This window comes from Hemibagrus wyckioides, linkage group LG18, assembly GCF_019097595.1.
Source record: "Hemibagrus wyckioides isolate EC202008001 linkage group LG18, SWU_Hwy_1.0, whole genome shotgun sequence".
Taxonomy (NCBI): Eukaryota; Metazoa; Chordata; class Actinopteri; order Siluriformes; family Bagridae; genus Hemibagrus; species Hemibagrus wyckioides.
Genome location: NC_080727.1, coordinates 15,069,434 through 15,093,143, shown reverse-complemented (window position 1 = coordinate 15,093,143; position 23,710 = coordinate 15,069,434). Strand labels below are relative to the sequence as shown.

The 23,710-nt window shown below is 41.2% G+C and overlaps 3 protein-coding genes across 3 annotated transcripts; 1 reads left to right on the top strand and 2 right to left on the bottom strand.

The window, feature by feature from the left end:
• Positions 1-801: 801 nt before the first annotated feature.
• Positions 802-5,412, bottom strand: LOC131368847 (arylsulfatase B). The gene is made up of 8 exons (XM_058415011.1): positions 4,922-5,412; positions 4,282-4,468; positions 3,817-4,007; positions 3,491-3,698; positions 3,127-3,370; positions 2,935-3,005; positions 2,563-2,730; positions 802-2,100 (listed from the first exon to the last, which is right to left on the bottom strand). The coding sequence occupies exons 1-8, from the start codon at positions 5,168-5,170 to the stop codon at positions 1,838-1,840; spliced, it is 1,581 nt and encodes a 526-aa protein (XP_058270994.1). The 5' UTR covers positions 5,171-5,412; the 3' UTR covers positions 802-1,837.
• An 828-nt stretch (positions 5,413-6,240) lies between these two features.
• On the top strand, positions 6,241-14,176 carry kif20a (kinesin family member 20A). Its single transcript, XM_058415007.1, has 19 exons — positions 6,241-6,397; positions 6,968-7,128; positions 7,488-7,580; positions 7,749-7,868; positions 8,039-8,177; positions 8,293-8,468; positions 8,594-8,684; positions 9,072-9,281; positions 9,429-9,540; positions 9,681-9,746; positions 10,100-10,243; positions 10,358-10,526; positions 10,614-10,763; positions 11,053-11,192; positions 11,514-11,616; positions 11,839-12,103; positions 12,374-12,453; positions 12,624-12,761; positions 12,851-14,176. Exons 2-19 carry the CDS (start codon positions 6,976-6,978, stop codon positions 13,181-13,183), a joined length of 2,682 nt encoding a protein of 893 aa, XP_058270990.1. The 5' UTR covers positions 6,241-6,397; positions 6,968-6,975; the 3' UTR covers positions 13,184-14,176.
• Positions 14,177-14,265: 89 nt separating this feature from the next.
• On the bottom strand, positions 14,266-21,846 carry LOC131368846 (cell division cycle protein 23 homolog). The gene is made up of 16 exons (XM_058415010.1): positions 21,716-21,846; positions 20,431-20,503; positions 19,957-20,094; positions 19,810-19,852; positions 19,537-19,642; positions 19,224-19,356; positions 18,667-18,844; positions 18,254-18,351; positions 17,828-17,909; positions 17,496-17,649; positions 17,010-17,129; positions 16,605-16,680; positions 16,466-16,527; positions 16,274-16,352; positions 15,880-15,999; positions 14,266-15,791 (listed from the first exon to the last, which is right to left on the bottom strand). Exons 1-16 carry the CDS (start codon positions 21,820-21,822, stop codon positions 15,588-15,590), a joined length of 1,773 nt encoding a protein of 590 aa, XP_058270993.1. The 5' UTR covers positions 21,823-21,846; the 3' UTR covers positions 14,266-15,587.
• Positions 21,847-23,710: the final 1,864 nt, after the last annotated feature.

The window sequence follows — 23,710 nt, the reverse complement described above, 5'->3', positions numbered from 1 at the left end:
TACAGCCGAGCAATTGAAATTTGAGGGCTTTCTCTGAGGGGGCCAGTTATTACAGCTTGGTGGTCCTGGGATTCAAACTCACAACCTCACCAACAAGGTGAGGTTGTGAAATAAACCAATATTACTCTCATTCACCTTGAACCCCTTCAGGGTTGTAAAATATAAACGCTCCTGCTGCTGAAATAAACACTACATATGCTTGTGGTTGTGAATTAATTAAACAATACTCCTGCTCAGGTTTGTGAAATAAACATTTTCACCATTTCACTGACACTGTGCTGGTGTAAACACAGATTTGGTTGAAATCGTTGCCTGTAATTCCTGACCTGAGAGCTCATTAGATCTCATCTGTTTTATCTGGACGTTGAACATTACCGTTAATGACGTGTGCACTGTAAACATGTGGCGCAGCTCAGACTGGGGTTCATTCTACAGATGTTTATGAGGAAGTCCACTTTAGGATTTAGAATCTCCCTCATTTCATCCTCTTATTCAGAAATAACTGCATCCTGTTCAGTGTGTGCGTGTGTGTGTGTGAGAGAGAGAGAGCGAGAGCGAGAGAGAGTGAGAGAGAGAGGATTTAGGTCCAGTGTGGAATTCAGTACTGCAGTTATAATGAACACCAGCACCAGTATCACTCACTCACAATGACAATGAACCTCTGTAACGCAACTCAGTTGGGCACACCTATGATAATAATAATAATAATAATGATGATGATAATAACAATAATGATAATAATAACAATAATAATAATAACAAGTCTTTGAATCAGTTACTTTTGTATAAACTTTATTCAATTTATTAAATTATCACCATATCATAATAAAGCCAAAATGAAATTGTAAAAGTGTAAGATTAAAACTGTGTTTTTGTGTGTGTGTTTGTGTGTGCCCTACTGAGAATTTTTGTTTTCATGAATGTAAATATCTTTTCACATATTTTAATGTGTAATAATGCCAAGCTAATGCGCACTATTCAGCAGCACATTTGGAATATCAATACAATAACATAATTATAATAATCATAATTAATAATTATGACTACGGTGTAAATGATAGCTAACATTGAAAACTGTCCTACATTTCTAAACTGTTAATCTTAACTTGTATTGGGCCAGATTCATAAACAAATGAATGAAAAACAATGTGCAGTGATGTCATAAATCTTACAAAATACAATAATTTCACTGTATTGTATAATTAATAGTACTATACTTAATACAACTGTAGATAATAGTTAGCAGGCAGGCGTGCACACACACACACACACGACACAAATAAGTAAGCTGGTCCAGTTAAAAGGATCACTCTGGAATGTTGTAGAGCAGAGAGCACAATATATTTGTCTCAATACAATAAAATCCTCAATACTCTCCATAACTTTCTGTTTCCTTGAGTTGATCGAAAGAAATACTTCTCACCTCATCCAATATGGATAGTTGACTCCTTATTGATTCAGATTTCCTCTAAATGAATCATTAGAATCATACTGATGAAACAAGACAGGAATCATTTAGAGATATGACTCCAAAACCCCCGCCCATCTTCCTAAATATCTCAAATTAAATCACTCACAATTCTTTATTTATCTAAATGAATCATCATTCATTTATTTAAAAAAAAAAAAAAATCCTGATTTAATGACTTTTAACTGTTGTTCTCTAAGTAAAAATATTTTTATATAATTTTATTTTGCAGATTTTTAGATGTCTTAATAAATGTTTATATGTTTATTTTATTTGCAATAATAACAATAATAATAATAATAATAATAATTAATTATTATTATTGTTATTAATATTATATGAAACATTTATTGTAGTCGTAATCACAGGTCACTGCCATGGCCCCCACGCCCCAGTGGCTTGGGGGTCACAACGGGGGTCGTCAGGGGGAAAGGTGACAGGCTGTGCCCCCTCCTGCAGTTGATGTAACCGTTTTAACAGGAAGTTCACAATTTCCGGGCGCTTATGGGAAATTTCATTTCTCTCTTGAGGATCGGCGTCAATGTCAAACAGCATCACCTGCTTAAGGGGAGGAGCTTCATCTGCGACTCCACCTACCCCCTCACCAGGACGAGGGAACCACACAGGACAACCTACACAAACATTGATACACCAACTCATTAATACACCCTTCAGTAGAATAGCATGGATCTGGTGTGTGTTACAGCAGTGTAACAATGCTAATGTAGGATGTATTTTTCTTGCATCGCTAGTGGTAATACTAACACACATCAACACACACTAACTCAGAATCTGGAGTAAGTCTATCATTAAATCACAAAAGATGTAGAGAAGGACTAGTTCATGTATTAAGGTTATGGGGCATTCACATAGCTACCCAATTTACACATAAGTTTCACTTTTCAATACTAATCTATTTGTAATAAAGTCTAATCGATAATGATCAATGCCTTTTAAATGAATGCATGAAGCCAACTCATCTGATTATTACGTTCCTAATGAACACACTACTACACTAACACATTACAGCATTACCACACTTACAGACTGTTTTATTAATGGAAAATTGTGTGTATAAATAACACCGCCCTCACCAGGATATCCAGTCAGAAGCTTCCAATTCTTGTAGCGAATAGCAGCATGCATGGAGACATTAAAGTGTGGCACAGAGACAGACCCTGTCTGTAACAAGTTTCTCCTTAACGAGTCCTTCATTATGGAGTCTTGAAGTTCCTGTTCAGCTCTTGAAGCATTTCCTGGACCTTCAGGCAGACAAGAGAGAGAGAGAAAAAAATACATTGTAAATGAGCTAATTGGCTGAAAACAACTTGTCTCACTGGTGACCTGTCTCACTGCTCAGTTTTTCACTGCTGATATGTCTAACTGTTCACTTGCCTCAGTGTATCACTGCTGATGTATCTCACGTCAACAACCTATGAGGTTTTTAGTGTTTTTATGTCACTTACATGGAGCGATGTCAACGTAAAGTGGATCAATGTTGTGTAACAATTCCTGTCTGGGAGAGGCTTTTCCTTTGCTAACACACACACACACACACACGTGTTCATCATATTACTTGTTCACAATAATTAAATACAGTCAATAATGTTTTTAAAAATGCATAAATTAAAAAATATAATAGTTATAATAAATGTTACCTGATTGTGTCCCACACGTTAAAACCATCTAATGGCTTTGTCCCATTGGTTGATCCTCCAGCAACACCCACTATTGTAGGCAGCCAGTCAGAGACATGTATAAGCTCTCGGCTCACTGTACCGGGCCGTTCCACGAGTGGTCCGGTGACGAAGCCCACACCTTTAATTCCGCCCTCCCAGAGAGACCACTTCCTGCCACGCAAGGGCCAGTTACTCCCGCCAGACATTGTCTGACCTCCGTTGTCTACAAATTATTATTATTATTGTTTTTTGTCTATTACTCATTAGTTGTGTGCAGTATGTTCTGTTTACTAATTATGTGCACTATGTTGTGTATATTGAATGAATATGCATATTAGTGTACCTGAGGAGAAAATGAGGATGGTGTTGTTCCAAATGCCTGCATCCTGTAGCGCCCTAGTGATGTTCCCCACGGCTTCATCCATAGCGGACACCATTCCTGCATATTTCCTGCGTGAAGTGTCCTTAATGAAGCTATAAGGTTCGGTGTAGTGCTCAGGCACCTGTAATGGATCGTGAACCGCCTGCAGAGCTACGTACAGGAACAGCGGCTGGGAAAAAAATATGCATTATTCGGTACACCCTTCTCACTAAACACTACATACTACACTCTGCAGTGCCACATATAGGGCGTGAGAAAATGATAGAAATCAGTGAGTGCGGGATTACCTTCTGTATCTTGTGGTTGAGTATGATGTTGACTGCTCGTTGTGTGAAGATTTCAGTAGAATACAGTTCCTTGTACATTTGCCCAGTTTCCTCGCCGTCCCTAAGGTCTAGCGCACAGCGTGTGACATTCAGTGGTGTGATGAAGCAACAGCGCTCATGTGTGTAATAATCCTCTGATCCTGTCCAATAACCTGCAAAACAACAAGAACACACAAAGAATTAAAGAACTGTGAGATGAATCTAAGATAATTAACATTAAGAATAAGATTACACTGTGGCCTGGTGATATCATACAGGACACTCAGGGAAAAAGGAAGTGGACAGTATCAGACACAGAAACGGGATGTCATCCAGGATTAGGCATGGGGGGTTGAAAGTATAAAGCCACATGTGCTTAAACTGGTTAAGAATGATGTGGACATGGCCTGTGTAATGAGATGAAGAGCTGAATCAACTCCCACCCACCGAAGAAAGACTGGAAGCCTCTGCGGGTGGGCAGACACTCCCTCCGGTACATGCCCAGGTGCCACTTGCCCACCATGTGGGTGGAGTAACCCGCCTCCACCATCAGTTCCGGCAGCAGCTTCTCACCAAGAGGAATACAGTATGGCTGACATGGCCAGATAATCTGATGCTGCATGCCCGTGTGGATCTGCAAACACACACACACACAGAGCTACAGTGAATGATCACATCAAACATATGCACCCATGATAGCCTCAGATTCCTGGTGTTGGAACCCAGTGTGGTCTTGTGCTGTTGTAGATAATCCACTCCAATCCAATCAAGGTTTGATGTTTTGTATATGCTGCGATGCCTTTCTGCTCACCATTTTCTCTGTTTTCTGTTAGCAAAAAGGTGTTTCCACCTACAGAACTTGCTCAGTGTTTTTTTGGCCAACAAATCCCAAACCCACAGGATAAACTAAGGTGCATGAAAATCCCAGGAGATCAGCTGTTTCTGAAATACTTATACTATATAGACAGACAGACAGACAGATAGACAGATAGACAGATAGATAGATAGATAGATAGATAGATAGATAGATAGATAGATAGATAGATAGACAGGAGGGCAGGCAGACAGATAGATATATATTGTATACCTGGTATCTCCCGGTCAGTAGCTGGTTCCTGGATGGAGTACACAGCGGCTGGACATAGTAATTCTCCAGTCTGACCCCCGCAGCACTGAGACGGTCCAGCACGGGAGTTTTAATCTCAGATCCGTGATAACCCACATCATGAAAGCCCATATCATCAGCCAGTATAAACACCACATTAGGAGGAGATTGACAATGCACATAGAGTCCGCAAACACACCATAGACACAGAGGAATGATGAACGCCTTCATTATGACTTCACCAGAATAAAGAACTTCAACTCTTCAACTGCACGCGCGCGCACACACACACACACACACACACACTTCCGTTTCTGTCTGAAGGCAAAAGACGGAGCCTATCTCACAATCATCATATAACACCTAATCTCTAATTAAAGATGCATGGTTTAAGTGTAAAAGTCTGTTTAATCCGCATTGGCAGCGCCAGCTCTGAAACTTCCGATAAAATCCCCGCCCCACGTTTGGGGATGTCATGTGATTTTGTCACGCGGTCAAAATCAAAATACGGAAGTATTTTTTTGTCCTTTTGGGTCAAATATACACTCGTAATCAACAACAGCAACAACAACAACAACAATAATAATAACAATAATAATAATAATAATAATAAGTAGTAGTCGTAGTTCTGGAAATATAATATATTATATATGTTTTGCCATAATAAAAGGAGGGAACAATACAGTTTATTAGCACAGAAATGATCTAGTATCTGGTAGTTATTTAAGACAAATCTTAATTCCCTAACTTTGAACCCGTCTTTTACCTTTTCATTGTTTTGTCTCACTATCAGTTAAAGGTAGAACGTTAAAACAGGTTTTTTTAACCCGGTTTGTCTTGTTATTCATGCATCTCACTGATTAATTCGAGTTTTCACACAAAACACACACTGATTCACTGTTGTGTTCATTCTATCAACAATATTTCTGGGTTTCTGTGGTTTGAAAGGTTCTAAATAGAGGTGGTTCATTGGTCCAACAAATAAATACGACCATGCAAATATTGTTTATTGTATTAATACATTAAATCTGTGTAATTATCATTAGAGGAAATGTTGTTAAATCTGTTGTAAAAACGCATTCCTGCTCTTGAACACACCTTAACGTCCACCTGATGTGTTTACAGCTACTTATAAAGGCAATTGCAGATCAGCACACGTTTATATTTATCTAAGGTTACCAACGGACCTGTTTTGCACCAATCAGGAGACGAGTTGTTCGCCATGCCACCTCTGATTGGCTGAGCTTCGTCTTCTGTGATTGGTGGAGTGACTGGAGCGCGAGGTTTGAATGCAGTGTGGCTTCAGTGTGATCTACTCGGAGTAACCTAGTGTAGTATAGCATAGGTTAGCTTAGCGTGGCGAGAGATCCTATTCTATCCTATTCTATTCTATTCTTAAACATATCGAGTTGTTTGTTTGTTTATTTGTTTTTTTCGCAAAGGAGTTTCCAAGGAAAGGTAAGACTGGTTAATTACAGCTGTTATCAAATTAATTTACTGTTTAAACAGATAAGAATCTTGCTAGCGGTGTAGCTAGCGGTTAGCACGATTAGCGTAACTTTATTACATTTTTGGTTTTAAAGACCACCCTTTGTTAGTTTGGTTTTAAACCTTGTGAGTTTATAACTTAGCCTAGAGCATTTATGCTGACATCAGTTAATTATAGGTCAGGGTTTAAAGAAGAAAAACCATTAACATGACCACAGAGAGTTAAAAGGTTGGACTACTATACTGACCAATTAGCTGTGAATGTTTATTTTTAATTATTATTCAGACAAATATTAGTACATTACAGTGCTGTTTCTGTTTTTTCTGCATTGGTCAGACAACAGGTTTAAATGAACTATTAGTATAATTAATGTCTCACTCATGATGTTGAGTCTTCTATATGGACAGTTGCTGTTATAACTCTTTTTATGATGCTTCTGCAGTGCTGTGACTGCCTCTGGTAATGCTAGTATAGTTAATGAAATCATCAGAGTGTTAGTTTACATAGAATAAGGTTGACCCATATTTGTGTGTTTGCAGGTGTGTGCATGATGAGTGCACCAGTATACGTGTCTGATGAGGAGGAGTGTGTGTTGGAGTCGACAGCGGCTGATCTCAGCAGTCACACAAATGCCAGACGCTTCCAAGCTCCAATCACAGAACTTTCTGTCATCGGTCCTGCAGAAACACAAGCTCAGCAGGTTAGACATGTACACACGTGCACATACACACCCCATTGCTCACACACAATAGTATGTGTATACGAGCCAGTGATGATTTTCTTTTGCAACTGTGTTCCATACACTGCATACATCACAAATTATCAAACTTACCCAGAATATTCACAAAGGCTCGGTGTGGCTGCAGCTTTTTAGTTGCACTTGTAAATTCAAACTATCTAAACTTGTATTCACGCCTGGTAACTGACTGAAAACCAATTTGAACTAAATTGATTAAACAAGAGGAATCAGGTGTGGAATCTGATTGGTTGGTTTGGTTTATTGCCATACTGGCTCTTTGTGGAAAAAGTGTAATAAAGTGAGTGTGTGTGTGAATGTAGGTGAACAGAGGTGAGCGTGTGGAGGAGAAGCTGCAGGTGTTTCTGCGTGTTCGTCCTCTTACAGATGCAGAGAGACAGCGTGGAGAAGATCAGGTCACTTTTTTCAACCACACATAAACATCTAACATATTTTATATTATTTTATACAGCGTGTGCAGAAAGTGTAATGAGTTGTATGTGAAACATCACTGTGTATATATAGACAAGTGTGATTTTATATTGTGCTGCTTGTAAAGGTTTTAACATTGTGTGTATGTACAGGGCTCTGTGTGTGTTCAGAGTGAAGACACACTCCTCCTGAAGGCCCCTAAAGACTCACACAGCATGAAGAATGCAGAGAGAGGAGTGTCGCAGAGTGTACACAAGTTCACCTTCACACGGGTATATATATATATATATATATATACACACACACACACAATCTGTTGTCACTGTGTCTCGTGGGAGTTTTGGTCACTGAAGAATAAATCCAGGTTCACTAACAGCTTAATCCTGATCATCTCTGTGTATGTTACTGATTTGTTATATTTTATCATTTTGTGTGTGGATAGATTTTCAGGGAAGCAGCATCTCAACAGGAAGTGTATGATCAGGTGATGAAGGAGATGGTGCGGGATGTCCTTCATGGAGAGAACAGACTTCTCTACACATATGGAGTGACAAACTCGGGCAAGACCTACACCATTCAGGGTAACACACATATAGACACACTGAATACATGAATGTTTTCATGACTGTAGACATGATGATTGGTATGGACAGCAGTATGTTAGTGAGTGACTATGTCCTATGTGTCCCTGTGCAGGTTCAGCAGGTGAAGCCGGTCTACTCCCCCGAGCTTTAGTCTCTGTGTTCACTGCACTGGCAGGACAGCTTTACCCCCGTTCTGACCTGAAACCCATTCTCAAGCAGGAGGTCCGCCGACTCAGTGATACAGAAGTCCGCACTGAGGAGAACAGACGCCACGCTCTGCTGCGAGAGGTACATGCCTTTAACACCACAGTGCTCCATCTGCTGTAAAATGTCCCGTTACTCTTCTCACTTACACATATCCAGTGTTTAGTGTAAAGTTGAAGTACAGTGATTATCTGTGGTGTGTGTTACAGGAGGAGGTGTGTAGGCAACGTGGGGGTGTTAATGCAAGTATTAGTTGGGACAGTGGGATCAGTGGACTCTCTGCCATCACACGACTGGAAGGTGAGACAGGTCTAACCTGCCATGGGAATCTACACACAGCTCTTATCTGATCTAATTGTCTAAAGTATTTCACACTTTCAGTACACACAGGACTTTGTTGTTCCAGCTTTTTGTATGTTTACATTTCCTACATCTTCAAATTAGACCCAGTCTCAAATCATTTCCCATTCACTATTAATGCTGCATAAATGTTGTAGTGCCTGCAGGTTGCACTACATACTAGACACACGTTATTGTATTGTAACATCTGATGAATATGTTATTGGCAAGTCTGGTTTTGTTCGGGTTGCTCATCGTCATTAAAGCAAAGGAATGCCAGTTTTAAAGTAAAACTACTGTTTGTCCCTGTTTATGTGGATATCCTAACCTCATGTTGCTGTGTTGCAGACTCAGACGGTGTGTGTGTGGACATAGACGGAGTCAGTGCTGGTGATGTCACTGTGGATAAAACGCTGCAGTACAGCATCTGGGTTTCATTTTACGAGATTTATAACGAGTTTGTTTATGATCTGCTGGAGCCACCTATGTCTCTGCACACACAGAAGAGGAATACACTGAGGCTGAGTGACGACAAGCATGGCAATGTCTATGTCAAAGGTACACACACAGTAGATAACCGTCTGCATTCTTGTGATCTGTCAGTGCAGCCTCTTTTTAAGAAACCCCTGAACTTCTCTGGGCCAATCAGGTCTTGTTTCTGTGTTGTGTTGAACATGTGTAAATGATGTGTTGTGTTGTGTGCAGATCTTACTTGGGTGAATGTGCGCAGTGCTGATGAGGCGTGGCGAGTGCTCACTGTTGGGCGGAACAACCAGAGCTTTGCCAGCACACACCTCAACCACAACTCCAGCCGCAGGTACTCACACACACACACACACACACACACACGAAGAAACAGAAGCAACACATAACAGAATGAATTCATTGGAGAGTTCACTATTTAAGCCCCCAGCTTTTTATAGACATGTGTGTAACTGATCTGTTTGCGTGTTTCAGTCACAGCGTGTTTACTGTGAGAGTGCTGCATGTCCAGCCAGAGGCGGGTGGCACACGCATCAGCGAGTGAGTTACACCACTACACATTAGTAAATCTGTCAGTGTTTGTGAGAAAATGTCAGAATGAACCACACTATATCCATCCATCCATCCATTGTCTATACCCGCTTATTCCTAATTAGGGTCACGGGGGTCTGCTGGTACACCCTGAACAGGTTGCCAGTCCATCGCAGGGTCACATATAGACAGACAAACACTATATCCAGAGCTGCCTAAAATATTTATAATAAATATTTCATTTGGATTACTGAAATGTGTAATTATATAGCTACATTGGCACAGAAGTCAACTGAAATGCCTTTACTTTATTACTATATTTGTATACTAATAAATAGTGTGTGTGTGTGGTGCTGTTTCAGGTTGTGTGTGTGTGACCTGGCTGGTTCTGAGCGCTGTAAAGATCAGCAGAACGGAGAACGGATGAAGGAGGCGAACAACATTAACACTTCCTTGCTCACACTGGGACGCTGCATCAGTGCAATGAGACACAACCAGACATACAGGTGAATGTACAGACTAACCCCTCATGGGGAGTAATTATTGTGTAATGTGTTGGTTACGCCCTCTGAGCAGTACATTGATCATCCCAAGTGATAAGTACGTTCACTGCATTGTAGGCAGCGCCCGGCGCAGGTCGTTCCATTCCGAGACAGCAAACTCACCCGAGTACTGCAGAGTTTCTTCTCAGGACACGGCCGTGCCTGCATGATGGTCAACATTAATTCCTGCAGTTCCAGTTACGATGAGACTCTGCACGCCCTCAAGTTCTCTGCCATCGCCACACAGGTAACACATTTACACAAGCATGGACACTTCAAGTTCTGTCATCACCACACAATTTACACACACACACAATGATGTTTTTTGTTCTAGCTGGTCCATGGTCCTGCCTCCAAGAGTCGTGTGGCCTACATCCTCTCTTTGCTGCGTGATGACGCCGCCCCTGTAGACCACACCCTGATGGAGGAAGAGGAGGAGGAGGACAGTGATGAAGAGGATGATGTTGGCATGTTTGAGCCTGAGGTGAATTGCTCCTACTGATGCACACGGTGATATCTTAGCTGTAGACTGCTCCTCTCTGTGATACTGGCATTTGAGATGCTAGTCATTTGTATTCATGCAAATTACTGATTGGTTGAGAAATTTCCTAGTGATTGTTGACTGGGTGTTGAGGTGATAAATGAAAAAATATTACAAAATGTGCAATTTATACATATTACTGAGGTCTATACAGACACAATTTTAAATACTAGTAACAAGAAATTAGTATGTAAGTATTTGTCACTTAACCTTGCAAACTTTTTGTGTGTAGGCTCTGTTAAAAGCAATTAATGTGCTAAAGCGAGAGGTCCTCCGTCAGCGGCAAGAGAAAGACGAGCTGGAGCTGAAAATCAGAGAGCAGGTGTGTGCAGAGATGATGGAGGTCATCAACCGGATGCAACTTGACTTCAGGTAACAGAAACATGCACACACACACTGCAACACAAGTCATTACACCCATTAAAAATGAGCATGGCTAAGACAGTCAAATGTTCAGACATTGTTAAATAGCCAGAGAAGCAGATGGACAGGCAGGACAAATATTCAGATAAATAGGTGGTGTATTAGTGGTGGAAGCATTGATGAGCTCTTTGTGAGGGAGATCGCAGTCAGAACACAGTAAAACATACAGTGTAGAATAGAAATGTATCAGTATGTGATTATACTGTAACTGATAGAACAGTTTAGTGTATCATGTTTCACTGTACAATCTGTCTTTGTCTCTGATTGCAGCGAGACGATGGAGAGCGAGAGAGAGCTGATGGAGAATCGGTGTGAGAACAAAATCAACAACCTAAAGAGCAGCTTAAAGAAATATTACAGTCAGCAGCTGGAGGTAAGATACATTACTGAACTCAACACTGTGCTACTGACCTTAACACTGTTTCTATGAACCATAACTTATTTATTATCCTTTTAAATAAAATATCAATGTGGATCAATATCTCAAAATATGTGCATGTTAGTGCAGTGGTGTTTAAGGATACTCTGTATAGTGCAATATTTAGAAGAATCTGTGACAAATGAAATGTGTTTAAAAAGCTGCCCTGTGTTACAGGAGAGAGACGATCAGCTCCAAGAGCTCAGTACAGCTCTGAGAGAAAAGGAGGGAGAAAGCACCGCTTCTATTTTTCCTCCTCTGGTGGAGTGTGATGGACCACGGCGATCTCGGCGCATAGCTTCTTCACACAAACACAGCAGCCAGCATGAACATGTGGAGTTGGAGAGCACTAAAGCTGAATTAGCGCAAATTAAAGCTGAGCTGGAGCAGTGCAGAGCTGACCTCGATCTCAAACAAACAGAGCTTACACTCAAAACACTTGGTACGATAAAATGCCACACACCTTTACACCTCAGTCCTAATACACAGAGCACTCCTGCTTTCCCTTTAACAAATCCCAATCAAACAAATCGCTTGTGTGTTAATGTAGTACATTAGCCAAGATACCTTTTTCTACGTTTTATAGTGGAGCTACTAGCCTTAGTGTTGGATTAAACTTTTTAAGAATCAGTGAGAACCATTCTAAAATTGTCTTAAGTGACACATCTGTTTCTTACACCTATTTTTCACCTCCCTGTCTTACCTTCCTCAGAGCTGAAGCGTTTTCAGGATCATCCGGGAGCCTCAAGCCTCACTGCAACTGCAGAGCGCAAACTACTCGAGGGACAGAAGGTGTGTAATTAAATGGTGCACTTGTCCGTCCATGTATTTCGTAAAGATGCTCATCAAACAGTTTAGAACGGCAGCACAGTGCTCATTATTGGCAGTGTAGGGAATAGGGAGAGGTTTAGCCACAGCAGGTGATGCACTTTGTGTGTTCATCCTGATGTTTGTGTGTGTAGACTCTGAGGCAGTTACGTGCTGATCTGCGAACTCTGGTGCTGAAGCTGCAGTCTGGAGAGCGAGCATGCTGTCATTACACCGATGGAGAAAAACTCCGCCTAGCTCTCAACACCGCCGACTCGACACTCATCAAACAGGTACACACACTTGTGGCACTGCTCTTAACTCCACCCACTCAACATTCATCAAACAGATACACATGCTGTACTCATGCTGTGTGTTTCAGGATCAGATGCTGATGGAACTTCATTCCACTCTGCAGCTCCTTAAAGCTCAGCTACATCATAAAGATGAGACTCGCGCAGAACTTAAACGACCTTTTACCCCTTCTACCCCTGAAACCCCTAGCTCCTGCAGTAGGCGGGGCTGTGGAGTTGCTGTGGCAATGGTGGAAAATCAACCCCCAGGGAAGCGAGTATTCCTGCGGCTCTTCACACCGTCACGTAGCAGCAAAACGAAAGTAACGGCAGACAGCACACCACCATACGCCCGCATACTGCGCTCACGCCAACCATCTCCCCCACCTAGCCCCGCCCTCACACGCAGGGGCAGGTTCTAATGATGCTCACCTGATTGTTCTGACATTTATTAAAGAGTTCAGTGTCCGCACCTTACTCCTGTTACTTCTCAACCTTAGTCCCATTTAATCTTGCACAACACTGATTTTTAGGGCTAATTAACACCCTAACACCCGTCCCTGGGTTGAAGTGGGTGTTGGAAGCAGGGACACTAAAATGTGCAGGGCAGGGGATTCTCCAGGACCAGGGTTGGGAACCTGTGCTGTAAATTAGAATGTTTAATTAGCCAAGCTTTATGGATTACAGAGCAGCAGCTTCTCTTCTGTTCATACTTCTATTTCTAAACTACGCATTCCTGTCCCATATATATTAATTATATTATAATTGAAAGTATTAATCACCATTAAGCCTTGGTTACGGTAACAATCTGTTCGTTAAGCTGAAGAGCAGAACAAGGCAGGATTAACATAATTAACTACTCAGTCACAGCTGTGCTAATAAAGGTAAATATTACAATATTCTATATCTAAAATCACTAAATTAATAATCATTCATCTCTTTCATGGACAGTATTGGTTTTTAACAGTATTGATCCAAAAATAATCCTACATGTTGGATTTTTGGATCTCGGCAGTGATTGAAACTTAACGAGACACTAATCAGTCACGTGGCTATACAGTGACTAAATAATATGGCTTCTAATAGTAAAGTCTGAACTGAACATTTATTCCACGTATATACGATTGAATCGATTATTCTCTCTGGAGTAAAAATGTTTTAAATAACGTTTAAAGCTTTATTGATGCAGCACGGTTTGTACGGTTTTGTAGTGATTAGCACAGTTAGCCTAGCTGTGTGTATGCACACTGTTACACAGGACTTGCTCAAGGCATTTTATATCTTTTTTTTTTTATATATATATACACAAGATTGAAATGAACAGTGTTTATTGCTGTTAGTCATGTGTGTGGTGTGATTTATATATTGGTTTATATAGCAATTACACGGTCATATGATTAACCTGTATTCAAATCTTTATGGTGTTAATTACACACTTTGACGTTTATACGAGTTGTGTATAAAAAGATTGCTGTGGACTGAATAAAACACATTCACAGATACAGACATGTCTGGATCGTTTTTAATCCACACACACATCAGATTTGTAGAAGTTTAAGCCTAAAGCACAGCGGTGAAATGTGTATGAAACATCACATGATAAGCTTCTCACCTCCTCTAAAAAAATGAAGGCCGTTACTAAATTTACTACTATGTACAAACATGCTACATGCAAACACTGAACAACTCTCATAAACACTGAGGAAATACACAAGCCCTCTCCTTTTAACCCAAGAACAGTGAACATGTTTACTTGATCATTCACTGAATGCAGTTTTATTTAAAAGTTGTACAAAAGCTCCAAGAATCAAAGACCAGTGAATATTTATTCATGTGACCTGAACTACACCTGATAGACCGCTGTTCTGACTAAACACCAGCAGGAGGTGCATCAATAAAATTCAGTCAGACCATCATCTTTTTCCTGGATTTTTCCCCCGTGTGCATTGTTTGTCAGGCTTCTGAAACCGAGACACAGCCCTGAAACCCTCGTGATCATGTTCCTGTAGCAATGTTTCAAAAATGAACAATTTTATTTGCTCAAATTACTCATACAGGTTATTTCTGAGCCAAATAAAAAATATCAATCTGTACAGGATTATAACAAAGTGAGATACACCGATCAGCCATAGCATTATGAGCACTGACAGGTGAAGTAAATAACACTGATTATCTCCTCATCATGGTACCTGTTAGTGTGTGAGGCAGAAAGTGAACATTGTGTCTTCAAAGTTGATGTGTTAGAAGCAGGAAAAATACACAGTGCATCACAGTTTGTTGTGTAAGGGGCTGCATAGCCGCCGACCAGTCAGGGTGCCCATGCTGACCCCTGTGTACTGCCGAAAGCACCAACAATGGGCACGTAAGCATTAGAACTGGACCACGGAGCAAAGGAAGAAGGTGGCCTGGTCTGATGAATCACGTTTTCTTTTACATCACGTGGATGGCTGGGTGCGTGTGTATCGCTTACCTGGGAAACACATGGCACCAGGATGCACTATGGGAAGAAGGCAAGCTGACGGAGGCAGTGTCATGCTTTGGGCAATGTTCTGCTGGGAATCCTTAGGTCCTGCCATCCATGTGGATGTTACTTTGACACATACCACCTATCTAAGCACTGCTGCAGACCATGTACACCCTTTCATGGAAACGGTATTCCCTGATGGCTGTGGCCTCTTTCAGCAGGATAATGCATACCTTCAGGGATCTAGTGGAGTCCATGCCTCGACGGATCATGGCTGTTTTGGCAGCAAAAGGGGGACCAACACAATATTAAGCAGGTGGTCATAATGTTATGCCTGATCGGTGTATGTCTGTGTGCGTGTGTCAGGGTGTGATGGAGGACAGGTCCAGAGGTGACACTCTCCTAATGGGGGTGGTGGTGGCTGTGGTGGTGGTGGTGTTGTACACACTCTGTAGTGTGTGTGTGGCTGTGTTCAGTGGGTTAAATGCACTCTGCTCAGACGATGATTCTCCCTGTTCCCGCACAGCTGAGATCTGACGCAGCAGAGCTTTTCCCTCCTCACGTACCTACCCACACACACACCAAAAGTACCGTTTATAAACTTTAGTCGTGTTGCATATGTTTAATAATTAATATTGTGTGTGAGATACTCACTTCATTGTAGTCACAGCAGCGTTGTGCACACAGTGACGCCTCATCATACAGTTTGTTCTTGAAGTAGTACTGACCGAGATAACGCAACGCTGTGCTCACCTCCGCATGCTCCAACCGCTCCTGCATGCGTACACACAAACACACACAGAGCTTTTTATATTCATTCTCATGGTGTTTAGCAGACACACAGTATTTATCAAATGTATTAAATACTTGTTAAAACATGTTCAGTTTTATTTTGTGATAATACTAGTTAAATACTGATTGTTTATTTAGGCACAATTACATTTTAAAACATTCACGCTCAAAGCAATATACACTCAAACTATTAAACACTCACGACATTCAAAACTCATGCCATTCTGCAGTCATCCTCATGGGATTAAACACTTACCCCACAAGAGAAAATATCCTGGATGTAAATGATGTAATACTGAGCCGCATCATCCAACTCATTCAGCTGCTCATGAAGCCTGGATATGGACACGGACACACACACACACACACCAAACACAAACACTGGGTTCATGACTAATGCACACCCATTACATATCACTTAGGCATAATAGAAGAATAATAATAATACTTGGCAAGTTTGAGCACTGCCATTTTCTCCACATCTCCCACTGAATACGCTCGCCAGTAACACTGCAACACACACACACACATTAGCACCACCCAGTTTGGCATAAACATAATTTAGCATGATGTCCAGAGCTCCCGACCTTTTTAGCTTCAACTTGCTGTGAGAGTTTTTCATAACATTCACCAAGAGCTACGAGCATACGGGAGTCATTCGGTCTGAAACATAAACACACACACATTCAGTAACAATGCTGCCAAAGTAAAAACAGTAACTAATAAACACCCTTCCTTGCAGTGCAACCATCAATCATGTCTATCATGTCAATGATTCTAAACATATTCAGCTTAAGCTAAAGAATAGTTGGCGACAAACACGTGTCTTTCTGCCTGATCACATGACCAACTGTTTGTGATCATGTGGCCATTTTAAATGTCGTGCAATTTGGCTAATATTTTTTTATTATGAATGATTGACTCCCACATCTACACTGCAAGTCAGAACTGATCACACAATGCACAGATACATGCACCCTCACACTACACACCTGAGCTGGTGAGCTTTCCTGTAGTAGTAAAGCGAGTAGAAGGGCATCTTGAGAATTTCGTAAGTCTGACCGAGTCCGTACCACGCCCGGTAATCCCGCTTGTTCACCTCGATGGCGTGTCTGATCAACACAAACACACACATTATAATATATAGGATATCAAATACAGTATTATACACCGAAACAAAATGATCAGTGGCACCAATCACACAAGTCAAATGTACACCATGACATAATAAGTGAGTATGCACCTACAAACTGACCTGTGTAGTGTTGGAATGAACGTAGCTACAATAAATAAGGTGTATTAATTGTATTTATAGACCTGGAGGGTGTTTACTGAGACAGCATTAACTGTAGAGTGTTAATTGCACATGTGGGCTTGGATGGTGTTTAATGTACCTGTACAATGGAGGCAACTGTAGTCACCTGTAGGCTTGGTGTTTAGTGTTAACGGTAGACTGAGACAGTGCGTGTTAATTGTACCTGTAGGCTTGAATGGCAGCGGACGTGTTCTTCATCTCCATGTACTCGTGACCCATCAGCGTCCAGGCCCCGAGACAGCGAGGGCTCAGTTTCAGCGCTCGCTGGAAATACAGAGCTGCTTTCTCATGTTGACCCCGCATACTGTAGTAATTACCTACAAAAAGAATGACCAATCAGAATTAACACAACCGCTCCTCCTTTGGTGTGGAATATCTGTTAATTATCTGTGACCAGCTTTAAATGTTTATTAGAAATTAGAAAATACACATAAAAAACATCTGAAACCATGTATCGTCTGTCATGTTAATGTTAATGTGTATGTTATTACTGACCGATGACACAGCAGGTCTCCACTCTGTACTTGTCGATTTCCACCAGGCTGTGGGCAAGATAGCTCAGCTCCGGCTTCATAGACTACATGCACGCACACACACACACACACACATACACACAGTGCTTGTAAAGTCTTCACTTTGAATTTGATACCGCATTCATTCCACGTCAGGTTTTATCCAGTCGTATTCTAAGCATAAGATGTGTACACCCTAGATGTGATGCCAGTTCATTACAGTTCAGCTCCAAAAACGCTGCTATGGGACAGGTGCTGGACTTAAGACATCACTCCTGTTTTTATGTTTCCAATCACATTATATATATTAGCCAATATATTAGCTCTCTGTTTCAGAAAATACCCGATACTGATTGATTCCCTGTGTGCTTTTGTATATAGTATGTATACAATATATGTTTTTTCTCACCCGGACATACAGCAGGTTAGAGAACGTGTCCATGTTCTCAATGCGGAATGGATCTTGTTCACGGAGCTCATTAAACAGATCCAATGCCTGGTCAATATCTGTCTCGCACACAAAGACCAACAAACATACAAAAAAACACACACAATCACTACCTATAAATAAAAGAGACTCAGCATGTGAGAGTGTGAACAGTGTGTGTTCATACAGTGTGTGAGGGAGTGTGTGTATTACTCATAATGCACTGCGAGTTGGTTGACTGTTTGCTGAGAGCATTTGCTGCCTATTAACATGCACCATTAGCACAGTATTTTTGTTGAGACATCTCTGTGTGACTATGTGTATCATCCCAAAGCACACATTTGAAGTTGCAGTCCAGATAAATCAATGTGTGATGATGATAAAGATCTCCAGACCTCGAATGTTGTGGTAGGCGACAGCGATCTGGGAGATGATGTAGGTACTCTTGGAGAATCCAGCCTCCTTTAGACTCTGGTATTTCTCCAGTGCCTCTGTAATCATCTGCAGCTCTGTATACATGTGGGCCATGAAGAAGTCCCTCACCCAACAATCCGGCAGGGATAAAGACTTCAGCTACAAACATAGAGACTTCAGTTACAAACAAATAGACAGCAAGACAGAGACTTTAGTTGCTAAATTCTCCATCTCTCTTCAATGGGGATTCAACTTCATGCTTGTGATGAGGCTGTAGAGCTGACTGTTTTCATAGTGAGTGTGGACATGATGTTAAGTGTGTATGACATTACACAGTGTTACATGTGTACGTTAAGCATTATGACGTTGTCTCAGACATGGATTCTAGATGTTAAGTGTGCGGTGGTGGTGTTCAGAGTATGTATGCATGGTGTATTTGGTGTTGAGAGTGAGCTTGGGATTTTGAGAAACATTGTGCATATGGCATCGGCAGCAAGTGTGTGTTGTTGAGAGACAGTGTGCAGTGCTGAATGTGTACCATGTCAATGTTGGTGATGAGGTTGCAGAGCTCGAGCCAGGCACCCCAGTGGAGAGGGAGAGAGTGTGTTGCCTCAACAAACACATCCACTGCTTCCTTCATCAGATCCAATTTCCTCAACACAACCCCGTACCTATACACACACAGTCAAACACATTTATTAGCGCTTTCAGTATGCGATGTTGGTCTTACTGGAGTCTTGTCATCATTTCTTCACTGGACCGGTCATTGTACATGCTTACATCAATTAGGAAATAGTCCCTGATTAATTCATGGCATTAAAGCATGTAATGAGTTAAGTGTGTGAATTTACAGGTAGAGTGTGAATCCATCCAGTTCTCCGGCAGTGTGTTTCTTGCTTAGTTCCACTCTCAGTTCCCTCAGAGCTTCATTGCGCACCTGACCCTTCTCCAGAGGACCTAGGTGTAAAACACCAAAGACACACACAGAGCAAATGAGACTCATTAATCACTGTACAACATGCCACTAATTGAAAACTTCTGGTGTTCATTCAGTCAGTTACATTTTTAGATATTAATGAAAATACTTAATAAACTGTGGAAACAGCTGAAAAACTGTGTCTCACCCAGACTGTCCACCGTCTCATCGTCCTTTTTCTTCTCTCCTGACTGAAACATACAGAAACAAATGCTAAAAACCGCCAGAGCACATGCACTACCAGCCGGCACAAATAAACAAGAGGAAGTTAACCGTGTCAGCGAGCATATCTCACCAGATAGCGCGAGTACATGTAGAGAAAATATGCTTTCTGACTGCGGCAGTCACGCAGGAAATACGCTGCACGATCATATTCCTTTAGATCAAAATACGACTTTGCCAAACACAAAGCATCCCAGTCGTGGGCTTCATCCTAAACACAGTGACATGGGGACAATCAGAAGGGAAAAGTGAGTGAGAATAGTCCTTGATTCTGACAAACATCACCTCTAAGATAACATGGTGTACCTTTTTATATTCGGTCCTTTAGCTTTCTATTTTAAAACAAAGATGATACAGTTTAGCTAACTTTTAGTTATCAAAGCATATTTATCATCCTGAAGTTGCCTTACAAATGGACATTTTTTGGAATTTGGAAGTCATTATTTCCAAATCCAAAAACAAAAGTCATTTCCTGTTGATTAAAACCAATAGCATAGTGAGTAAATAATGAAGTGCGTTGTGATTAGTTGGAATTAAACACACTGACCTCAGTGACCTGTGGTGGAGTGGGAAGCTCACTCAATGGGAGAGGATCAAGAGAAAAAGCCAACTCGGATGCCCTGAGTTGCGTGCACACACACACACACACACACACAAATTATTAGAATAAATTCAATAATACAATTAATATAATAAAAAATTTAATTAAAAAATAAATGAAAGGAACTTTTAATGCTTCATTATACAAAGACTCGCCTGGCTTGCAGTGTCCGCTCTAATTCATCCTAAAGGTGTTCTATCAGGTTGAGGTCGGGACTCTGTGCAGGCCAGTCAAGTTCCTAAACACCAAACTCACTCATCCATGTCTTTATGGACCTTGCTTTGTGCACTGGTGTACAGTCATGTTGGAACAGGAAGGGGTCATCCCCAAACTGTTCCCACAAAGTTGGGAGCATGAAATTGTCCAAAATGTCTTGGTATGCTGAAGCATTAAATGTTCCTTTCCCTGGAACTAAGGGGCCAAGCCCAAACCCCTGAATTCAATGATTTGGAGGGGTGTCCCAAAACTTTTGGCAATATAAGTGTATCTACACAATCCGTGTGATATAAAATGTGACAGTCTCATTCCTCTTGACACAACTCTACACAGACTTCTATGCTAGTGGAATTCAAGTATTTATTCAATCTTCTATAAGAGAGCGGTCTAAATAACGAGCTAAGAAAGCTGCCTTAAATCGAACAGTGTAACTGGAAGCAAAACATCTCTAGAAAATAAAAGGATGTTTGTGTTAAAATGTGGACAGCTGCATTATAACCTTAATCCGTGATGTGATGAGAGTGAGATTTCTCTTCACTGGAATATAAAACCATCAACAGAGTGGTCAGTGTAAGAAAATGTAATAACAAGTGAATATAATCATGTGTGTTTCACATGCAGACAAATTCACGATTGTTTATATATTGTCCAGCCGGTTTAACATGTCAGTATTTAGTGTTTAATCGCTCTGTTTATTATTATCAGTGTTGAACCGGGGACATTTCTGTATGTTGAGCTCAGAGAAACGTCTCAGCTTTGACTGGGGTACAGACTGAATGATTACTGCTCACACACTAAAGACGTGGAGTTATATTGTTTGTTAGTCTGTGGGCGTTAATTCATGTAAGAATATGTGTAAATAATTATAAATCATTTTATTCAATCACTCCCGGGAAACTCAGGAACACAGACATTAGCCCCGAGGCTAACAGCCCGATCAAATCGATTTGCTTTTAATGCACTTACGGTGCGTTTGTTTTTTGTTTTTTGCAAAATGTGATGAAAAATAGCTCACCACTTTACACTGTGTACCAGTCCACGCTCCTTGCATTGCGAGATCATAGAAATCAGCTGCTTTTTAATCTGGACCAAGTCGCTAAAGTCACTACTCAGAGCCGCCATTTTTTCGTGTGTTTGTGTGACGTCACCGAGGCGCAGTGGAGCCCTGTGCTGATTGGACGAGCACATCGAAGTGGGCTGGGTTCCAAATGTAGTTTGAGCATCCCGCTTCAATCTTCGTAGAAGTGCACTACACAGGGCATAGGAAATATCTATTCCGCCCTATTCCTAGTGCACTAATATGGATCAGGGACCACAGATAGTCCAGAATGCAGCAGCCACAAGGATGACTAAAACCAGCTTTTTTTATCTTATTCATGCTAACACTATATTGCCAAAAGTTTTGGGACGCCCCTCCAAATCATTGAATTCAGATGTTCCAATCACTTCCATGGCCACAGGTGTATAAAATCAAGCACCTAGGTATGCAGACTGCTTCTACAAACATTTGTGAAAGAATGGGTCGCTCTCAGGAGCTCAGTGGAGTCGAGCGTGGTACCGTGATGGGTTGCCACCAGTGCAATAAGTCTGTTCATGAAATTTCCTCATTACTAAATATTCCACGGTCAACTGTCAGTGGTATTATTACAAAGTGGAAGTAATTAGGAACAACAACAACTAAGCCACAAAGTGGTAGGCCATGTAAAATCACAGAGCGGGGTCAGCGCATGTTGAGGCGTGCCGTGTGCAGAAGTCGCCAACTTTCTGCAGAGTCAATAGCTCAAAACTGCGTGTGTCCTTCAGTTTAGCTCAAAAACAGTGCATAGAGAGCTTATATCACCAAGTGCAATGCACAGCGTCAGATTCAGTGATGTAAATCATGCTGCAACTGGACTCTAGAGTGAGCAATCACACTTCGCTATAAGGCAATCTGATGGACAAGTCTGGGTTTAGTGGTTGCCAGGAGAACGGTGCTTGCCTCACTCCATTGTGCCAAGTGCCAAGTTTGGTGGAGGGGGGATTATGGTGTGGGGTTGTTTTTCAGGGGTTGGGCTTGGCCCCTTAGTTCCAGTGAAAGGAACATTTAATGCTTCAGCATACCAAGACATTTTGGACAATTTCATGCTCCCAACTTTGTGGGAATAGTTTAGGGATGGCCCCTTCCTGTTCCAACATCACTGCACACCAGTGCACAAAGCAAGGTCCATAAAGACATGGATGAGCGAGTTTGGTGTGAATGAATTGGACTGGCCTGCACAGAGTCCTGACCTCAACCTGATAGAACACCTTTAGGATGAATAGGATGAAGAGTGGAGACTGTGAGCCAGACCTTCTTGTCCAACATCAGTACCTAACCTCACAAATGCGCTTCTAGAGAAATGGTCAAAAATTTCCATAAACACACTCCTAAACCTTGTGGAAAGCCTTCCACAAGAAATTGAGAAGAATTGAAGCTATTACAGCTGCAAATGCCAGCTCCATATTAAACTCTATGAATTAAGAGTTGTATGTCATTAAAGTTCATGTGCATGTTAAGGCAGATGTCCCAAAACCTTTGGCAATATAGTGTACTTTAATGTCAGTAACTAGAATAATGCACAAATACTCCATAGTGTTTCAGTTAGTGTTTAGGATTCAGACAGTGGACTTCTAAATCTTTACAAATAGTCACTCACTTATTTGCAGTAACTGCATTATTGCTGCTCAGGGTCATGGTGTGAGAGTGAGGTGGGAATACACCCTAGATTGTGATGCCAGCACCATGTACACACACTAATACACACACTCAGTCACACTAATGGGAATTTATGTTAGCCCATCTCCTAGCTTGTTTTTTAGGAAAAATTGGAGAGGTTTTTGTTGTTGTTGCCTTAAAGGCTTAAAGGGTTCTGTTTAAATTCTTTAATTAAACCCTTTTAAGTAAAATGACAATAATCCAGACCACTTTATGATATTTTTACAACAATCTGTACAATGTTTATTTATTCATTCTCTTCTTTCTCCTCTTCTT